This window comes from Micropterus salmoides, unplaced genomic scaffold (assembly GCF_014851395.1).
Source record: "Micropterus salmoides isolate LMB-PRFRI ecotype aquatic unplaced genomic scaffold, ASM1485139v1 Ms_hic_scaffold_5, whole genome shotgun sequence".
Lineage (NCBI taxonomy): Eukaryota > Metazoa > Chordata > Actinopteri > Centrarchiformes > Centrarchidae > Micropterus > Micropterus salmoides.
In genome coordinates this window covers 16,844,887-16,862,027 of record NW_024044237.1, presented here as the reverse complement: position 1 = coordinate 16,862,027, position 17,141 = coordinate 16,844,887, and the positions used below count along the sequence as shown (strand labels likewise).

The 17,141-nt window shown below is 45.3% G+C and overlaps 1 protein-coding gene across 1 annotated transcript in view; it reads right to left on the bottom strand.

Moving 5' to 3' along the window:
- Window positions 1-17,141, bottom strand: part of ndst1b (N-deacetylase/N-sulfotransferase (heparan glucosaminyl) 1b) — a 43,292-nt gene that overhangs the window by 7,972 nt on the left and 18,179 nt on the right. The window contains exons 2-6 of the mRNA XM_038699257.1: window positions 5,029-6,044; window positions 2,635-3,117; window positions 1,823-1,910; window positions 1,255-1,409; window positions 249-434 (exon numbers count right to left, since the gene is read on the bottom strand). Of these exons, the coding sequence (XP_038555185.1) occupies window positions 249-434; window positions 1,255-1,409; window positions 1,823-1,910; window positions 2,635-3,117; window positions 5,029-5,574 (1,458 nt within the window). The 5' untranslated portion in view covers window positions 5,575-6,044. The remainder of the gene's footprint in view (window positions 1-248; window positions 435-1,254; window positions 1,410-1,822; window positions 1,911-2,634; window positions 3,118-5,028; window positions 6,045-17,141) is intronic.

Below are 17,141 nucleotides of genomic sequence, written 5' to 3'. Positions count from 1 at the left end.
AAAGAGGATGACGGACAAATGCAAGATAGAGAGTAACCGCTGGGCATGATAGAAGAAGTACAAAAGAAGTGGAGATGGAGGGATAATTAATGAATGAAGGATAGCATATGTAGATTGAAAGAGAACCCTGAAAGGGATTAATGGCTGAAATGGGTGTTGAGAAGCAGAGTGGAGAGAAAGCAACGGGCCAGAGGTAACAAGATAATGAGGCCTTATGGAAGCCTGGCGTGTATGAAAAGTGGTCTTACGCTAATGCCGCTGTGGATGAAACCTCGCCGGAAGCGGGCAGGCTTCAAGTGTGGGTATTCCTCTGTGCTGGTCACCTTGATGCCCCACACTTTCTTCCAGGCGTCGTACAGCTGCATGTGGACAGGGTAGACGCCAGAGTGGTGGGGCGCCACAGCGTAGCCCATGTTAGTGGGGATCCCATGCTCCTAGAGGTCAAAAATACATGAGTGAGAGTCAAGTTCCCTAGATATTAAAGCTATGATACAATCCCTCTTCATGAAATCAAACCCGAATTTTGGGCATCTTTTCCTTAATAGTCATTTAATGTATATACATTCTGTAATCGAGATAATTACTGAATCTCTCTCTTCATAGTAGTTTCTGATGGTAGCGGTGGAGTCCATGATTCACAGATTTGGCATTTTACTGTAAAGCAACCACAGGAACTCAATGTGCTCGTCATTGCAATTAGCGACAACGGCTTCGTCAAAAACGGGTCTATGAATTCAGATGTCATTTCCATCCGATTTCCTGTCAAGCAGATCATCTTTAATAGCCACAGTGAGCTGTTAGATGAGGAGCTGCAGGTGACAGGTTGCTCCTCAGCAAGGTAACCAACTCTGCTGTGTACTCCTGTTGTGTGAGAAACTTCTCTCATTGTGTGCAGGATTTAATTTGATTGCAATTATTTTTGACTGACTTCTTGATTAGAGTTCTTACTACTAGTTCTTAGTACTAGAATTCTTGAGAGAGTTTGTTTGGCTGCACTGTACAGATATGCCGGTTGCTGTTGTTCTGTTATATTCCTGACAAAGCAGCTGTTCAAGTAGTGTCTGCTAAAGAGCACTAGCTGTTACCTCAGTAACCATGGGTGAAATCTTGCAGATTACCACTTTTAAAAAGCATTAACACCCTTGCCGGAGAGTGCCTATTTGAACAAGTTAGCTGGGATAAGAAGGGACAGCTCTGATCACAGTGCTCACCCAAAGCTGTGATCTGACCTTCGCCCCCCACAGCGTGACTCACCATGGCAAATTTCTTGTTGAGCAACATCTGCTCGGCCAGCACGGACTGGTTGTGGAACAGATGGGGCTGCATGTGGCTCCACATGTGAGGGAACCACCAGAACTCCTTCACGTAGGAAAGCAGCAGATCGTCTCCCAGGTCCTCCTCATCAGATCCTGAACACGACAGAGAGGGTGGACAGTAGGACCCGGAAATGAGGGAGGAGATGGAGGGGGATGAGGGAGGTTAACAGAAAAACAAGTGGTGAAGGGTGGAGAGGAAATGGAGGGGATAAAAATGGACAAAGACAAAGAGGAGGCAAAGGTGAAACAGGGTCAGCGATAAGAAAGGGAGGAAATGAAAATCAGAGAGGCAAAGGGAGAAGAAGTTCAGATATTAGAGTGAGGCATGCAGGAGATAAACAGGAAATAAAAGTCAGGCATGAAGGAGAAGACGAGGAGTAGAGAAATTAAAATAATGTGAATCAAAACTTTACAATCTAAGAAGCGTTATCTCTCTCTAGTTTACTGCATGCTCTTTTCTCGGCCTGAATTAACAGTAGCAAAGGTTCTCTTCACAGGCTGCATACCAGCGTGAAAGAATTTCCCTGAGAAGCCCAGATTGAAGGTGAAGTTGGGCACATGGGTACGCAGCTCCCTTTGTGTCTCCAGCAGGGCCTGAAACAGTGGGAGGAAAGGAGAGTGAGTCAATACATTTCGAGCTCATACTGGTGCACGAGCGCATTAATGAGGAAGCGTGAACGCATGTGTGCCCACATACATATTTCATTCGGCAAAGTTTCTTTCGGTAAACATCCAACATCCACTCCCAGTTGCCTCACTCCTCTCCTCCATTCCGTTTGATATTTTTCACTCCTCTGATTCGGTTGTTTGTTTCATTTGATCTGTACGCTGGATGAGACTCCCAGCACACACCCTCTCACGCTCACACATTTCTCTGTCATGTCGGGTGTGATTCGTTCCTAAAAGCTTGCCGTCGCGCTGCCAGTGAGGCAGGCATTGATGCTTGTTCCATAATGTTTTCTTATACCCTCTGCATCCACATATGAGGGGGGTCGGTTCTGCTCTGAGGGGACGCAAGCAAGGAGCTTTTCAACATTCTTTGGATGTCTGTGGGCCCCCTGAAATATTCATTGCTGTGGAGCTTCTGTGACAGTGTGAGCAGTGGGGCCTGTCAGCTTTGAGCGGCCTACTGGGACGATTGCATTCAAAAGGAGAAGAGGAGCGAGAAGAAGGGTTTCTGTATGACTAACAGAGGATAGCGAACGCTATGTGTGAGGCAATTTTTATTTTTCAGCAAAGGGCTGCTTGAAAATATAAGTGGGGTTCAGTTTCTTTTCTGCTTAAGTTTTCCCACTGTGAAGCACATGTACAAACTCACCTTAACGTCAGGCACCTTCATGCGTGTGCCCTCTTTGCCCACAAAGATGTCATCTATATCCACCAGCATGTAGCGCTCCAGGGACAGCGAGAGTCTCTTCCCCGTCAGAAAGGCCACAGCGTCCACAAACACCAGCTTGTGCAGCCAGAAGACCAAGTTGTTGCCGAACAGGACCCTTTGGATGCCATCATGAAGCCCCAGGTCCTGCACCACCGACGGGAGCAGAGCAGCGTTCTGCCCCATCGATGCGACACTCTCAGCTGATTGGGTCTTGGCCAGCAACACAGGCTCGTACGTAGAGTGGTTGGACTGGAAAACGGTCCAGTCATCCCCGGGGAGAGGACCTGGCAAGGGCTGCCCGGATCGAGTGATAAAAAGCAAGGGGGACTTGGGGTTGACGGTGCAGTCCTTCAGACCCAAGTTAGAGTGAAGAAAGAGGGGGAAGCCTTTCAGCTGTGCACTGAGCAGACTGTTCTCATTGGCCTGATCAACGGAGAGACAAAGACAAGAGAGATAAATCACACAGATTCATCATACACCAGACTGATGAAGACAGAAATGTATTGGATATAATTCCCCAATTTTGCCAATCATGTGTGAAATGAGGAATGTCAGGCCTACTCAAATGTGAAGGCAGGAGGCAGCTTCTACCTGCTATGCTCAATCTGCTCTGCTCCGAGATTGCAGTCAAAATGAATAACGTCTTGCGGTGTCCTCAAAGATTCAAAGACTTAGGGTTCAGTGATTATTCACTGAAATTTCCCGTCCCAAATTTGTCATTCTCCGATTCTCTCTCATCTCTGCAGCCACGGATACACAGGTCCTACTTTCTCCTACACTTTCACTTAACATTTTACCACAGTGTGCGGTGGACACGGGTTCATAAAGTTAACGCTAACATGAACTGGCTACTGATTTTTTCCTCCCATTGTGATTGGCAAACTAGAGCCCAACAGAGACAGAGAACATCTGAAGAAAAAAAAAATAGATAAATAAATACTATTATTATTTTATATATATACACGCGCAAACATTTTGTAATCCTCGTGTTTTGTTGACACTTTCTTCCCTTGTTGTTTTAGGCCCCAACAATTGATGCATGTATAATGATAATAATTGCAAAATCAACCAATTTAAATATATTTATTCCCAATATGTAGAAAGGAATTCCCTTTTCCGAAAATTGGACTTGGCCATTTGATGAAGGTGACAAAATGTGGTAACGACCCTAAAGTATTGTTATTTGACCAAAAAAGGGAATATTTCATGTTTTATTTGTTTTACGGGCTATGCAACTGTTCTAATAACACCAATAATAGACTTTGGGCTAGGGGAGGGGAGTGCTGCATAAAGACTACTTAGTCAACACCAACCACAGATGGAGAGCATATGAACATTTATTGTATTCACCCACTATTTGCAGCTGGGGTCTCTGAGACCCCACATAGCGGTAATGTGTCCTTTTCTGTAGCAGATTTCTGGAATATGTAATCAGTGCAAAATCTGGTTTAAAATTAGGAAAAGGAAAAGTGCCAAAGTTTTAAAAACGATGTTAAGTATGTTTTTTTAGTCGTGAAAGAGGGGAGTCTCTAGGATAAATTACGTACCTAACAAATATATTTGATATGGATTCTTTAAATTTGGTTATTTAAAGATTTGTACAGTAATTTCGTATTACTTCTCATCCAACATACATGCAGACGCATATGTTTGTAATACGCAGAAATCAGGGCTATTGATATCGGTTGGGTTCCACTGCAAGCCGTTTGGTTCAAAAAGCAGCAGTGATGTGTGTCCAGGTTGTTGGGATGCACACCCTCGCTCTAATTCCTCCTCTCCCAATATACAGTAAATCCCAGCAGGATTTCTTTTCTAACCTTCACCACCTAACATCACTGCACCACATCTCTTTCTATATTCTTCCCATGGCTCAGAGATGGTGATTAAAACCATAAGGCCTGAAAACAGGCCTTGGGCAAACAGGCTCAACTATGGATTAGAGAGAGAGAGAGAGAGAGAGAGAGAGAGAGAGAGAGAGAGAGAGAGAGAGAGAGAGAGAGAGAGAGAGAGAGAGAGAGAGAGAGAGAGAGAGAGAGAGAGAGAGAGAGCACTTAAGAAATTAAAACAAAGGAGAGAAAACAAGAAAAGAGAAACACGAGACTGGGCAAGAAGAGTGAAGAAGGCCAGATTGCAGAATAAAGACAAACAAGAAATAGATAGAACATAAGAGAAAGAGTGCAGCGGGACTGAGTGATATTGAACCAGGCAGGTCTTTCCAACCCTGTGAATCCCATCTCCTTAGAGACGGTGGAGCCAGATGGACAGGGCAGAAGGTGTGAGTGAGAGGAGGGAGGGAGGGAGGGAGGGAGGGAGAGAGTGTGGTGTTGTCCTAACCTTGAAGAAGCCAATGATGCCCACTCCATATTCCACACAGTACTTGTCCAGCAGCTCTCGGTTCCAGGCGTCCAAGTTAACATACTTGAGAATGTTCTCATAAATCACCAGTGTGAAACGCCCCCTCTCTTTGTCTGTCAATGTGGGCATGTCACCTTTACCGGGAGAGATCTCAGTCCGGTACTTGAACCGGCCAGACTCTAAGATGGCCACAATCTCCTGACCCAGTTGAGAATACTGGCTTTCCACAAACACCAGAACCACAGGATCTGTCCTGGCCCCCCCGGGATCCACCCCGGGGCCCCCTGACATGCCCCGCAAAGGTAGCAGTCGTGACGGAGTGACCCTCGGATCATCGGAGTCGGCGGATGCTCCCTCAGCCCCGGACACGCCGCCTCCCGATGGCTCCAGCTCCCGCTTGACGCCATAGAGGAAGTAGGCAGAGATGAAGACGCTGACGGTGCAGAAGAGGAAGAGAAGGAGGAGGGAGGTCTGCAGGGGGAGGAGACGGACCAGCCGACGGAGGCGTGTCACGCATCCCAGCATCGTCCCGCGCCACACCGCCCCGCCGGCCCAGCAACACGCCTTGGGGACCGCCTCTCTCGGTGTGGGTAGAAACGGCGAGCAGGGATTATTCACAAAGTCAGTCTTGCTATGGAGCTAAATACAAACGGCGTTGAGGTAGCAGCTGCAGCAGCTACTGGAGAAAGAAATGAGACGGTCTCACGTTGGCTCTCCCTCATATTGCAGCGCTGCTTATGTCACCATGGCAGAGAAATTACGGGGCCTTGGACTGTTGGTACACACTTAAGCCTCAGAGGGAGGGCTGGCAGGCCGAGTCACTGGAGGAGAAAGATGATGGAAGACTCCATCACCTGTCCATCATCTGAACCTGCCAACCATGTCCCGGGCTAGATCTTTCTCCACTCTCTCGTTCGGAGAATGATCTCTTGAGAAAAGTACGGTCACGCAGGTCATCTCAGCTGCACCATTCCCTTAGGATCGAGGTTCCTGATCTAGAAAAAAACAGCAAGAAAACAATGTTAAAATCTGAAACACACAGCCTCAGCTCCTATAGAACAAACAACATATTCTTTTGTTGAGTGGGTTTAGCGCTGTGTGGGAGAGGTGTGTATACTGCCAGTGCCAACACTCCAAAAGTTCACTCCAAACTAGTCCTTGCATTCACCTACACAAAGTAAGAGCTGCCAACTCCCCCCTACACACACACACCTAACCCCTGTGTGCGCAAACACACACACACACACAAAAAAAAAAAAATCACTCACTCACGCAGCCTCCACACAATCAATAGGCAGAATGTGAGTGACAACAAAGCCTTGAGGCGAGCCAATTCCCGATTCAGTCCAGTAGGACTGTGTGACTGCATACAAGTGAAGCCATCGCCTGCGGGGACACTCGCCTTCTATTTCCCTCAACTCCTCAACAGTATAGAGACCAAAATGGGAGTGCAGGAGAAGGGAGAAAAGCAAGCTGGTGAAAAGAAGCGATCCAAGAGCAGAGGAGTGGATGGTGACAGAGATGGCAACAGCAGGATATTTTGCTCTGGGAGAAAACCCCATATCACACTCAATATACATCTCCATACCCTCTGCAGACCCACCATAATATACGAGTTCTTTAGTCCATCTCCATCAAGGCAAGTGTGAAAGGTATAAGATGTGGCATTGAAAACTGTGTGTTAGTCACTTCCAAAAACACCCTTTCTCCATTTAGAGGCCTGGTGGAGAAATGAGACAGCACTTCATTACCGTTGTATGGAAATGCTCTGTCCATTAAGCTGGAGAGCTATCGAGGTGCACACACACACACACACACACACACCTTTATAAAACCCTAAATACCAATAAAGTAGAGTCACAACCCTCTCAACCCAAAGGCATTAAACAGTGACCACCAAACCCATCAAGACTCAGACACAAATCAGACATAAAATGCATTTGATAATGCAGTCAAAAGGTTTAACAATAACACTAAACACTAAAAACTGAGATATAATTAAAGTTACATTAAAAATACATGAGTGGCTGTAGCCTATATGATTCACTGTGCTCAACAGAGCACAGTGAATCATATAGGCTACATTACAATCAATAAATTGATGACTGTTCAGCTGAGTAGGAGATACACTATTATTCTATACATTACTTCTGAATAACATATAGATAATCCTTTGATCACTGAAGTTATCATTCAAGTGCAAACACAGTATTCCATGGGGGAGGGTCCCTTTAATGTAATTAAGGTCAGCATTCTGGCGAGCAGCTCTGCCCCTCTTAAGCTCAACACGACGCCTTGAATCTCCCTGCGAGTGCAGTTCTCTAGAAATCACACTTCTTTTTCTCTGAGTCGTGTCCAAATTTCCTCTTCACAGGGAGGCAGAGTCTAATGTAAAGAGAGGCCGTGAAAAAACACAGTGGGCGTTCAGAGAATGTATTGCAGCAGAGCAGACAAAAACAAACAGCCCTGGTAGCTTGAAGATCCCCCCCCACCCCCTTCGGTACTTTGTTCATTTCTAAGGGAGCCAGGGTTCGTGCCACGGCATATCAAAGTATGATTAGCCACAGGAAGTGACTGCTGCTGGAAACGGTGATGCAGAAGAGAAGACAGGGGAGACGACTTTTTACACAACACCGAGGCCTAACACTTGTTTCAGGTCTTTTGGGCAAAAGGACTCACGTTAGTACTTAAAAAGATACAAAAATAAATAAATTAAAGCCATTACAATGGTGAGGTTTCTCATCACCAATGCAATGTTATAATTCAACATTCAATATCACTCACATTATCATTCACTGACTTTCAGCAGAATCTTGGGCTGCAACTAATGATAATCTTATTTATTGAGTTGGTTATTAAGTTGGTTATCTTTTCCAAAATTGATTAGTTACTCTGAAAATAGTTTCTAAAAACCAAGCTGATATCTTGAAAATGCTTGTTTTGTTTTTTTTTACTCATTTACTGTCAAATGAAGTTGCCCTGTGGATCGAAAAGTTTGTGTTTACATTCAGTGTTCAACAAAGGACATGTTGTGTATCCTTGACATCTAACAAAGTGATTGAATGTATTTCCTTCCACATAACACTTGCAAAGCCAAATATTTTTTTACTTCATTGCCTTTGCTGGTGCATTGCTGTATTTCTTGGCACGCTACCGCAAATTCATGTTTCTCCACCTGTACGTCAGTGGACAAATAGGTGGCGAAACATGAATGCATGTTGTGTTGGACTTGCGCACACGAATAAGACAAGCCAAATAGGTATCCACTCGTAAAGACACCGCTCCATAGAGTTACTAATGTTTAACAACTTTCTCTTGTTAAAGTAATCAATTATGAGCAAGTAACAAAAAAAAAAAAAAAAAAAAAACTTATTTAAAGCAAATGTGCAAAGCAAATTTGTTTTTACATAGAAGAGTTTTGTCTTCTGTCATGTACCACAGTGAACTGCAGTTCATTACATCAGTTTTACAAGCTCACATTCATTCTTCCCTATAACTATTACTAATGAAATAATGACTTCAAACACATACCAGTCTGCTCTACTCTAAGAAAGAGGCTATCTTAAACTCATTTTCTACGAATGATTAGCCAGAATGAAGACACGTTATCTTGGTTTGCAGGGAGACAATGAGCTCTGCCGTGGCTCTGTAATGACACTGTTGACATGGCTTTGGAGCAGATTAAATGGTGACACAACACAAACAGAGTAGGGGCACAGAAAACCTCACTTCTTGCCCAATTCGCAGCAGTGATGACCGCCTCCCAATGTTGACCTACAGACTGAGATACAAAGAGCTACAACTGAAGGAAGAGGGAGGGAGAGGGCGAGTGAGAGAATGGCTGATGGCAGGAGTGGAGGAGTAAGAGGGCAGCTGACACAAATAAGAGGTAAAGCTCAAGGCCTCGAGTGTGAAGCTACAGCTTTGAGATCAGGCCAGCTAAATAGGGAGTACAATACATTAGACTATAATGGAGATGAGGATATAGCACTGTCCGAGTGGGTAATGGATCTCAAATGTCTGCACGCCCATCTCACCTAAATTGTCTTCCACTTTCTGTGCCATGTATACCTTAGAAGAAGCCAAGATGTAACCGCAAACAAAATAATAGATGCTAAAATGCAGAGGAGGTAGAAAAGAGAACATGAATATTTCACACTTAGCAGAAGCGGATGAGAGGTATAGCCAGAAGACATATCCGTAAGATAAAGAGCAGCCAAAAGGTGCGCAGAGACTAGAGTGTTTCAGTCTGCCAAAGGGAGTCAGTGTCTTAGCTCATGCATAAAGGGAGGGGCAGATGGAGACTAAGGCATATCTGATAACCAACCTTTTCATTCTCAATGATGGAAAGAGCTCACTCTGAATATGAGCTCTGTAATAGCACACGTTGGCTAAAACTCCCCTTAAAAGGAAGTGGCAGACAGACCACTAAAACAGGGAAAAAGAGCAGCAAAGGGAGAAGAGAACACGAGTGGAAAGGGAGACAAAAACTGAGGAAAAGGACAAGGTGATCAACTACCAAACCTTGACGAAAAAAAAAGACAGACCGGTGGGAGAAATGAGCGAGAAATTCACCCCCAAGGTGGCCATCAATCTCACGGCTTTGAAAACATCAATTAAAATGCCCCCCCCCCGCCATTATTTTATAGCAGCTGAAAGATGACGACAGAATGAAGTGGAGGCATAAACAATAGCAGGTGACGGCCGAGAGGACAGACTAATGCTTTCCCTCAGGGTGGGTGGTCACTCAAACCTGCTCCCTCTACATCACGGGAAGCAGGCCAGAACCATGCTGCTAGATTAATGAGAGACAATGAGGAACAGGGGGAAGGAGCCCGGTCCTCAGCTGTAACAACTCTCTGGATAAACAACGCTAAGGTTGGCCATATGTAGCCTCACATGTCCTGTTCCCTCTTTCCCCTCCCTCCCTGACACCGCTGTTGCACTTCTTTTAAAAGTGTGAATGAGACTATGTGTCCCAGGGCTTGTGAGAAGAGTCAGTACATTAACACTGTCAACCAGAGTCAGGCTAGCCGTAGGTGATCCCTTCAACAAATAAACTTTTTTTTAAGGCAAGCTGGATCCGCCGAGCCCCTCGGGACCAAACAGTGCCCCCTGCCCCCTCCTCCTGCTGCCCCTCTACCCAATCCATCCCCTCACCACCGACTGACCGAAATAAATGATGACCCTCCGTGTTCAATCACCATGGGCCTTGGCAACCGCACGTCCTCCATGGAAACACTGGGGTTATGTTGTTTTCAGAGGCATGGAAACTGTGCAGAAGCAAAGAGAGAGAGGGCAGTAATCCATACGGCACTCATCAAAAGGCTACTGTTGTTGTCACTTTCCGGTCTTTGTGTGAGCCACTTTGGTACACGCACATCAATACACAATCACAGCTGAGACGGACCCGGGAGGCTCATTAGAAGTCCAATGATCTCGCACGTGTTGTGTTTGTATTTATTGTTGAACAAATATCACTGAGCTTTCGTGCAAACATTCAGGGCCTTGCAAACACAAAAGCAAGTTTGGTCCGACCGTCTGAATTGTATAACCAGGCATGGGTCAAGGTTAAACGGGTAAGAATGACGCCAATGTAATCCCTAATCTGTAATCCTGTTAATCTCGACACTACACACAGTACCAAATGTGCTTATGCCAGCTCGGTCACTGTGAGATGCCTTGAGGCGATTAAGAGACGAGACACAATAGTGTCTCAAAGTGACAAAGGCGAGGATTGAACATTACAGTGAGAGAGGGGTCAGGATACTGTGCATCTTTACTCCTAGTCTTGTTATAAAAGGCGGCCAATTTAGTATACAGTTTTAGAGTTGTTGTGACCACTGTCAACAGCTACCAGTAAGACCACGGTGTTGGAATTCATCACCACAAGCAGCAAGACGCAAAGCTAAAGCAAATTTCTGCATTTGCATTCAGCCTCCCACCCTTTCTTGTGAGAGATTAAACTTCAAAAAGCGAGAATTTTCATATTTCTTTGAAGCACGTCTAAAGCAACAAACAGGCACATGAGAAGAGCAAGGGCTCGCCTGCTTAAATGTAACCATGTAACCTCTTTAAAAGCCACAGTTGCAGGTTGTTTTTTCCCCCCTCTTCCTTAAGCCAGCCTTGGCATTCATCAATATAGAATCAATCAATCTGAAATTCCACTTCATGCATCCATTGTGGCTGCTGCGATTAAAGGCTTAGGCCATGAAATAGTGTGGAACACGGCAGCGAATCCTCATTCCAGCTTCCGCCTCCTACCCTTCAGCCAATCTGAATGCACAAGCAGGCAGCTTCATTTTTGTTGCAAACATTTACACTGACACCTCCCTCTCCCTCTGTCTCATCAGTTCATTTCATGCAGCCGCGTGAAGGACAGAAGACTCGGGAGAGAAATGTAGTTTTGCCTTCTAATTCTCCAGAAAGTGACTTTCAGACCATTTCCCCTACAAAATCATGCGGCTGAATTATCACATCATTTTTCACCACCTCAATTTACTGTCCCCAAGACTGAGGCAATTTCACAGAAGAAAAATGCCTTTCCTCAATGCGCCTGTGCCCCTCCAATTACATCTCAAGGCCCTACTTGAAGACCTCTGTCCCGGCGCTGTCGTAATTGAAATGATTGCAATGTTATTCGTTGACACAGTAATGGGACAAAGAGGCAGAGACTCGTCTTCAAATCCAGACAAGGGAGTGCAATCTTTTCTTGAGAGCAATTATTAACAGAATGGGAAGACAGCTAAAGTGTGTTCAAAGACAATTAGGGAGAATTGGGGCATTACTGTACCACTAGAGTACTGTATATACGGCACCACACAGAGCGAGGACCCCCCCCCCCCCGAAACTTAAAAAAACCATTAGAGGGATCATGTCAGATCCCATCAACAGGGATATCGTCCTCCGTGAAGATAAACTGAGCAGGCAGAGGCATAATGGCGTGATTACACATTCATATTATATGGGGATGATAAGGACCAAGATGAATAAAAACAGAGGGCAGGAAGTAAAATATACATGGCACTCTCCGAGTCTTTTTCATCTTTGAAAGATCCCTTCTGCTTGAGATCCCAGATTTAAAGAAAAAGGGACGTTCTGAAGCCTAAGAGCAGCAGAGATTGTGAAATGGATTACCTCACAATGTGAAAAGTAGTGTGGATGAGCTGTGGGAGTCCTGGCAAAACTGTGGCGATGTGGAGACGAAGCGGGGTCATTAGGGAGCGAAGAGATGCGAAATGGAGACTTTCCTCCATGGTATTACTCCCCTGGGTGGTGACGGTAGTGGAAGGGTGGGAGTGGCGAGAGTGGAACCAACACCTTCATCAATAGCCTCGATCACCACATACAAAGCGGCGCGCGCGCACACACACACACACACACACACACACACACACACACACACACACACACACACACACACACACACACACCCCTCCCCTCCCGCTGATAACCACCAGCAGCTCGCTACCACAGTATATCTATTTATAGACACTCTGTGCCCCATTTACAGGCATGGGGACACTGGATCTGTACAATAAAAAAAATAAATAAATAAAAACAGTGAAGACTACGGAAGACATCATTTGTATACTGCAGACCTTTATTAGCAGCTGAGAAGGGGCCAAGGACGGCACAGAGAAAAGAGAAGATACGTATAGTAAATGCTGCAGAAAGCTGAAACTCCATTAAAGGAGGACAGTTATCACCATTATCACTCACCATGGTATCGTGTCTGTATTAACTGCAATCTAATTCATGTAATTACACGGTGGGCAGATCAATCAGATACATAACCAGAGAATGAGACTGATTAAGCCAATGAGAAAGAGAAATAATTGACCACACTTTGGAGGGCCTGCATATGATTTCCTTTTTGAGTGACACTGCAGACTTTTAGCCAGCAGCCACAGGAGAGGAGACTGTACGGTGGGAGCCAATGAAATACCTAATAATTTGCTTCACTGGTCATTTTTGATGATTTGATATCATGCATATGGATGTCCTGCAGCCCTGAAATTACGCCAGTGACGTCTTTATGTGTGGAAATTATAGGAACGACCTGAAGCAATAAAAAAAAAAAAGAAGAAGAAAAAAAAAAAAGTACTTTCTGAGAGGAGAAATAGGCTTGTAGTGCCTCGGTCAGCCATCGCAGGGTACAGGGAGGTGGATTCAGAGGGAGGAAGGGGTTGGTCATTTATCATTTTTGTCAGTCCTGGTAGAAAGGTGGGGTAGGGGGTGGCTTTCATATAAATTCAGTGTAGGTGGAATCAATGTGGTGTTGTTGGTGAGTGCGGGGGGGGGGGATCAATGCTTGTGGGAGTGACTGTTTGTTCCCATTGTTTATCTACTGTCATCTCAGGACGCTGCTGAAGGACAAGGGAGCATGGCGGGCCGCACAATGTCTCCATTGGGAGTGAGGATTCGTAATGGGTCTCTCTTTACACACAATGGACATCACTCAGAGGTGAAAGTCATACTGTTTGGATAAGGCACATCTGTGAGTGTGTGTGAATGTGCGAGCGAGCGCAGAAGTTGGGGGGTGGGGGGTTCTATGTGGAAGGGGCAAGTGGAGATAACAGCACTTGTCAGTGTGGTTTCACGCTGCAGGGTCTGTCGATCAAATCAACTGCCTATTCAGCTGAGAAAACCGAGCCTGGGCGCCAAAGAATTTCTGACTAAAGCACAACGGTTTTATTAAGACTTTTTACACCTGCAGCGGAACGGCAATAACAGATTTGCTGACTTGACGTGAACCAGCGATGCAATCAAACAACAACAATGTTCATGATGACCGCAGATGAATAAAAGAAACCTATCAAAGCAATAATAAAATCCCCTGGCATGCTTTAACACGGGCTGTGGCACACACACAAACAATATAACTGTCAAATCTCCTCAATCAATCTGGGGAGAGACTGAGGGAAAACAGCTGAGAAGAGGTTATATCTTGGAACTGGGGATAATACCTCCTCATGAAATGATGATGATGAGCTAGATTTAAGAGGCCGCCCAGTGAACTTCAGGTATTATCATTCCCAGAGGGGCCCTGTCTCTCCCCTCCTCTTTCCCCTTCTTCTCCCCTTTTCACACCTCCTTCTTCCATCTTTCATGTCCAGATAAGAAACAGCCTGCGCTGGTCTGACTGTGATTCGCGCAGCAGATATGCATTCCCATGGGAATATCACGGTGCTGAAGAATAGCTGACACAAGAGATGAGATTCTGTTGTACTGCCCATATTTTCGCCTGCAAGATCAAACAGATAGGATTTTTCCTCCTGCATGGAAACGCTCGCAATCATCAGCTTGCTTTCAAAGCGCCACCAAGAACAACAGATAAATGGATGGAAGTATCTAGAAGGCTGTATATAGTGCATTTTACATAAACAATACACACTTATGTGCCCCCATTGTGGTAATTTCAGACACTAAATGTTTAAAAACTCCAAGTGCAAAGAAAAACCCAGCCTCATGATTGGCTTCTTGCAATAACAATAATTATGCTCTCAATTGTAGCCCCAGTCATGAATCCTATTACAAATCCTGTGTGTTTCTTGAAGCTCAGCTCCGGCTTTTCCACCCCACACACACACACACACACACACACACACACACACACACACTCTCGCGGTTTTTAAAACACAACCACAGTCGCACTCCTCTATACTCCCCAGTTGTCCAAGGTGGCAATATTCACCCCCCTTAGACCGTTTGTCTTGTTTTATGACATTAAGATGGCTCAATAGATGCTATTTAATTGCAAGTTTAACGATGGGTCGGAATTGGGTTTGCATTAGCTTTGGGGGGTGAAAAGTTAACACAACTGATATTAACCACACCTGTATCTGGATCGACATTTTCCTGTCAAAAACTTTATTATGAAGATAAAATGAATGGGCTGAACAAATGCAAGAAGACATAGGGAACAGAAACGCTGAATTATCGTGTCAGTGATTTAAAAACAACAACAACAAATCTGGCACATCTGTGTATTTGCATCTCTAAATTGAAGGACCTTAGTGTGGAAGCCACCAAGATGCCTATAGCAGCTCTAAAGAATCTACTGGGTTCATGGCTGAGAGACAGGAGACCCTGTGCATTCAACTGTTGCCTGGGGGATTTCACCAGTCACAGTTTTATAAACACACTGGTAAAGAGAAAGCCACTGTTAAAAAAAAAATACTCACATGACATCTTATTTAGCGTTTGCCAGGAGCAATGTGGCAGAATTTTAAACAAAGTTGATGAGTGTTTTGTCGTGTGATGAAAATGTTGCCTTTTAGCCATCATACTAAATGCTGTTTTGGTGCAAGCCAAACACAAAAGCATCACCAAAAACTCATCATCCCCACCCCGACCGTCTGGTGATCATCATGCTTTGGGGATGCTTCTTTGCAGCAGGATGTGGAAGAGTTGTGGATGTAGAGGCTAAATTAAATACGGCAAAAGCCTCTGGGGATACCTGCTGAAGATTTGACAGAAAACTGTGAGTGAAGATTTACGTTACACTCCCAAACATAAGCCAAAAGCAACACAGGACTGGCTTTAACACAACTATGTTAATATCCTGAGTTGGCGAAGTCAGGGTCCAGAACTCATTCCAATCCAGAATTAACTGCAGGACATCATGAAACTTGACAGAGCCTGTGCAGTTTTGTAACAGGTCTGAAACAGACCTGTCCACACAGTGATAAGCTTGCCAACTGCTGCCAGACCAAAACTCCTTGTCCGTTGATCAGCTTTATCATCTCCACTGTGAAACGTCAAGGGAGGTCGAATACTTTTTAGGTATTGTACCTGCCAGGTCTCCTTTGCCATCTCCCTCATGACTCCGCATGCTGCCCCAAAATAAACACAGCTTTGCCACGGCTCACCGTTATTCCTTTTGCTGCTTTTCCCTTCCCCTGTTCTCGTTCTGGTCCAGAGGGTGAGGCATGCGTGGGTGTCACGGAGCTGACAGGTCTATCTGGGCTCTGTCTAGTGTGCTGGCTCTTCCTATTTCCCCTCTTCACTGCCGCCTCTACAGCTGCTGTGTATTCTACCGTGACACCACACACACACACACACACACACACACACACACACACACATATCAGTTTGCAGAAGGGGGTAGCTGTGGCCTGTTCACGGGGTCAAGCCTCCACAGGGCTGCATGCATGGTGCATGTCCTGGAACACAACACCTTGAAATCAAAACAATATTTCATTTTTTTTTCAGACAGGGAAACAGACCAACGGAGTGTACGAGAAATGAGGGGTGGGGGGTGGAGAGGCATGTGTATTTATGTGGGAAGAGAGCTATGCTTTTCCCTGTCAGTTCAAGGAAACCCTGTCAGAGTTATGGATTATGCCACTGTGCTGCACCGTACATGCGCATACTGCCTATGTGTGTGCACATTATTGTGTTGCTGTGTGCACGTGGCTCGGCGGCGGGTTATGGGACCAAACACCCGACCTGAAAAGCAGACTGTCGTTAGCCACGTACAAATCTTAAAATCTGTCTCCTGCCACCCATCCATAGAAGGCCAGCAGCTGCCAAAGTCGATGAGGTTCAGGCACATGCCGCCACCATAAACCCTATGTAACACATTTCTCATTCGCTACGCCTCTCAGCCATTTGCTCTCCTGAGCACACAAACAGTCATTTCCACTCTCTCAGACACACACACACACACACACACACAAACACACTTCCAGACACAGATTGGTGGCGTGTTTTCCATCCCGCTGGCTGTAACAGGTGTGTGTGGGGGGTAGGAAGTAGTAAGTTCATCCAGCCATGAAGACTCACTCTTTCCCCTCTCTTGCCAAAACATCCCCAGTCCCACCGCTATCCTTCACCTCCTGAAGGGTAACTTCCAATCAGTCCAACAGATCTATACACCCTAGCCTCAGGATACAAGGCTCTAAAGCTAACTAGAAGCACTTAAGGAGAGGGGAATCTATATTGATTTCAAGGGGTTAATGGGACTTTGCATGCTGGCAACGCTTTTTTTTTCCTTCTTAAATTGGAAATGCGTGACTCTGCCAGTTAATTGATACAAATTGGAAACACACATACAAACTTCACTGAGGTTGAGGATTTAACATGAC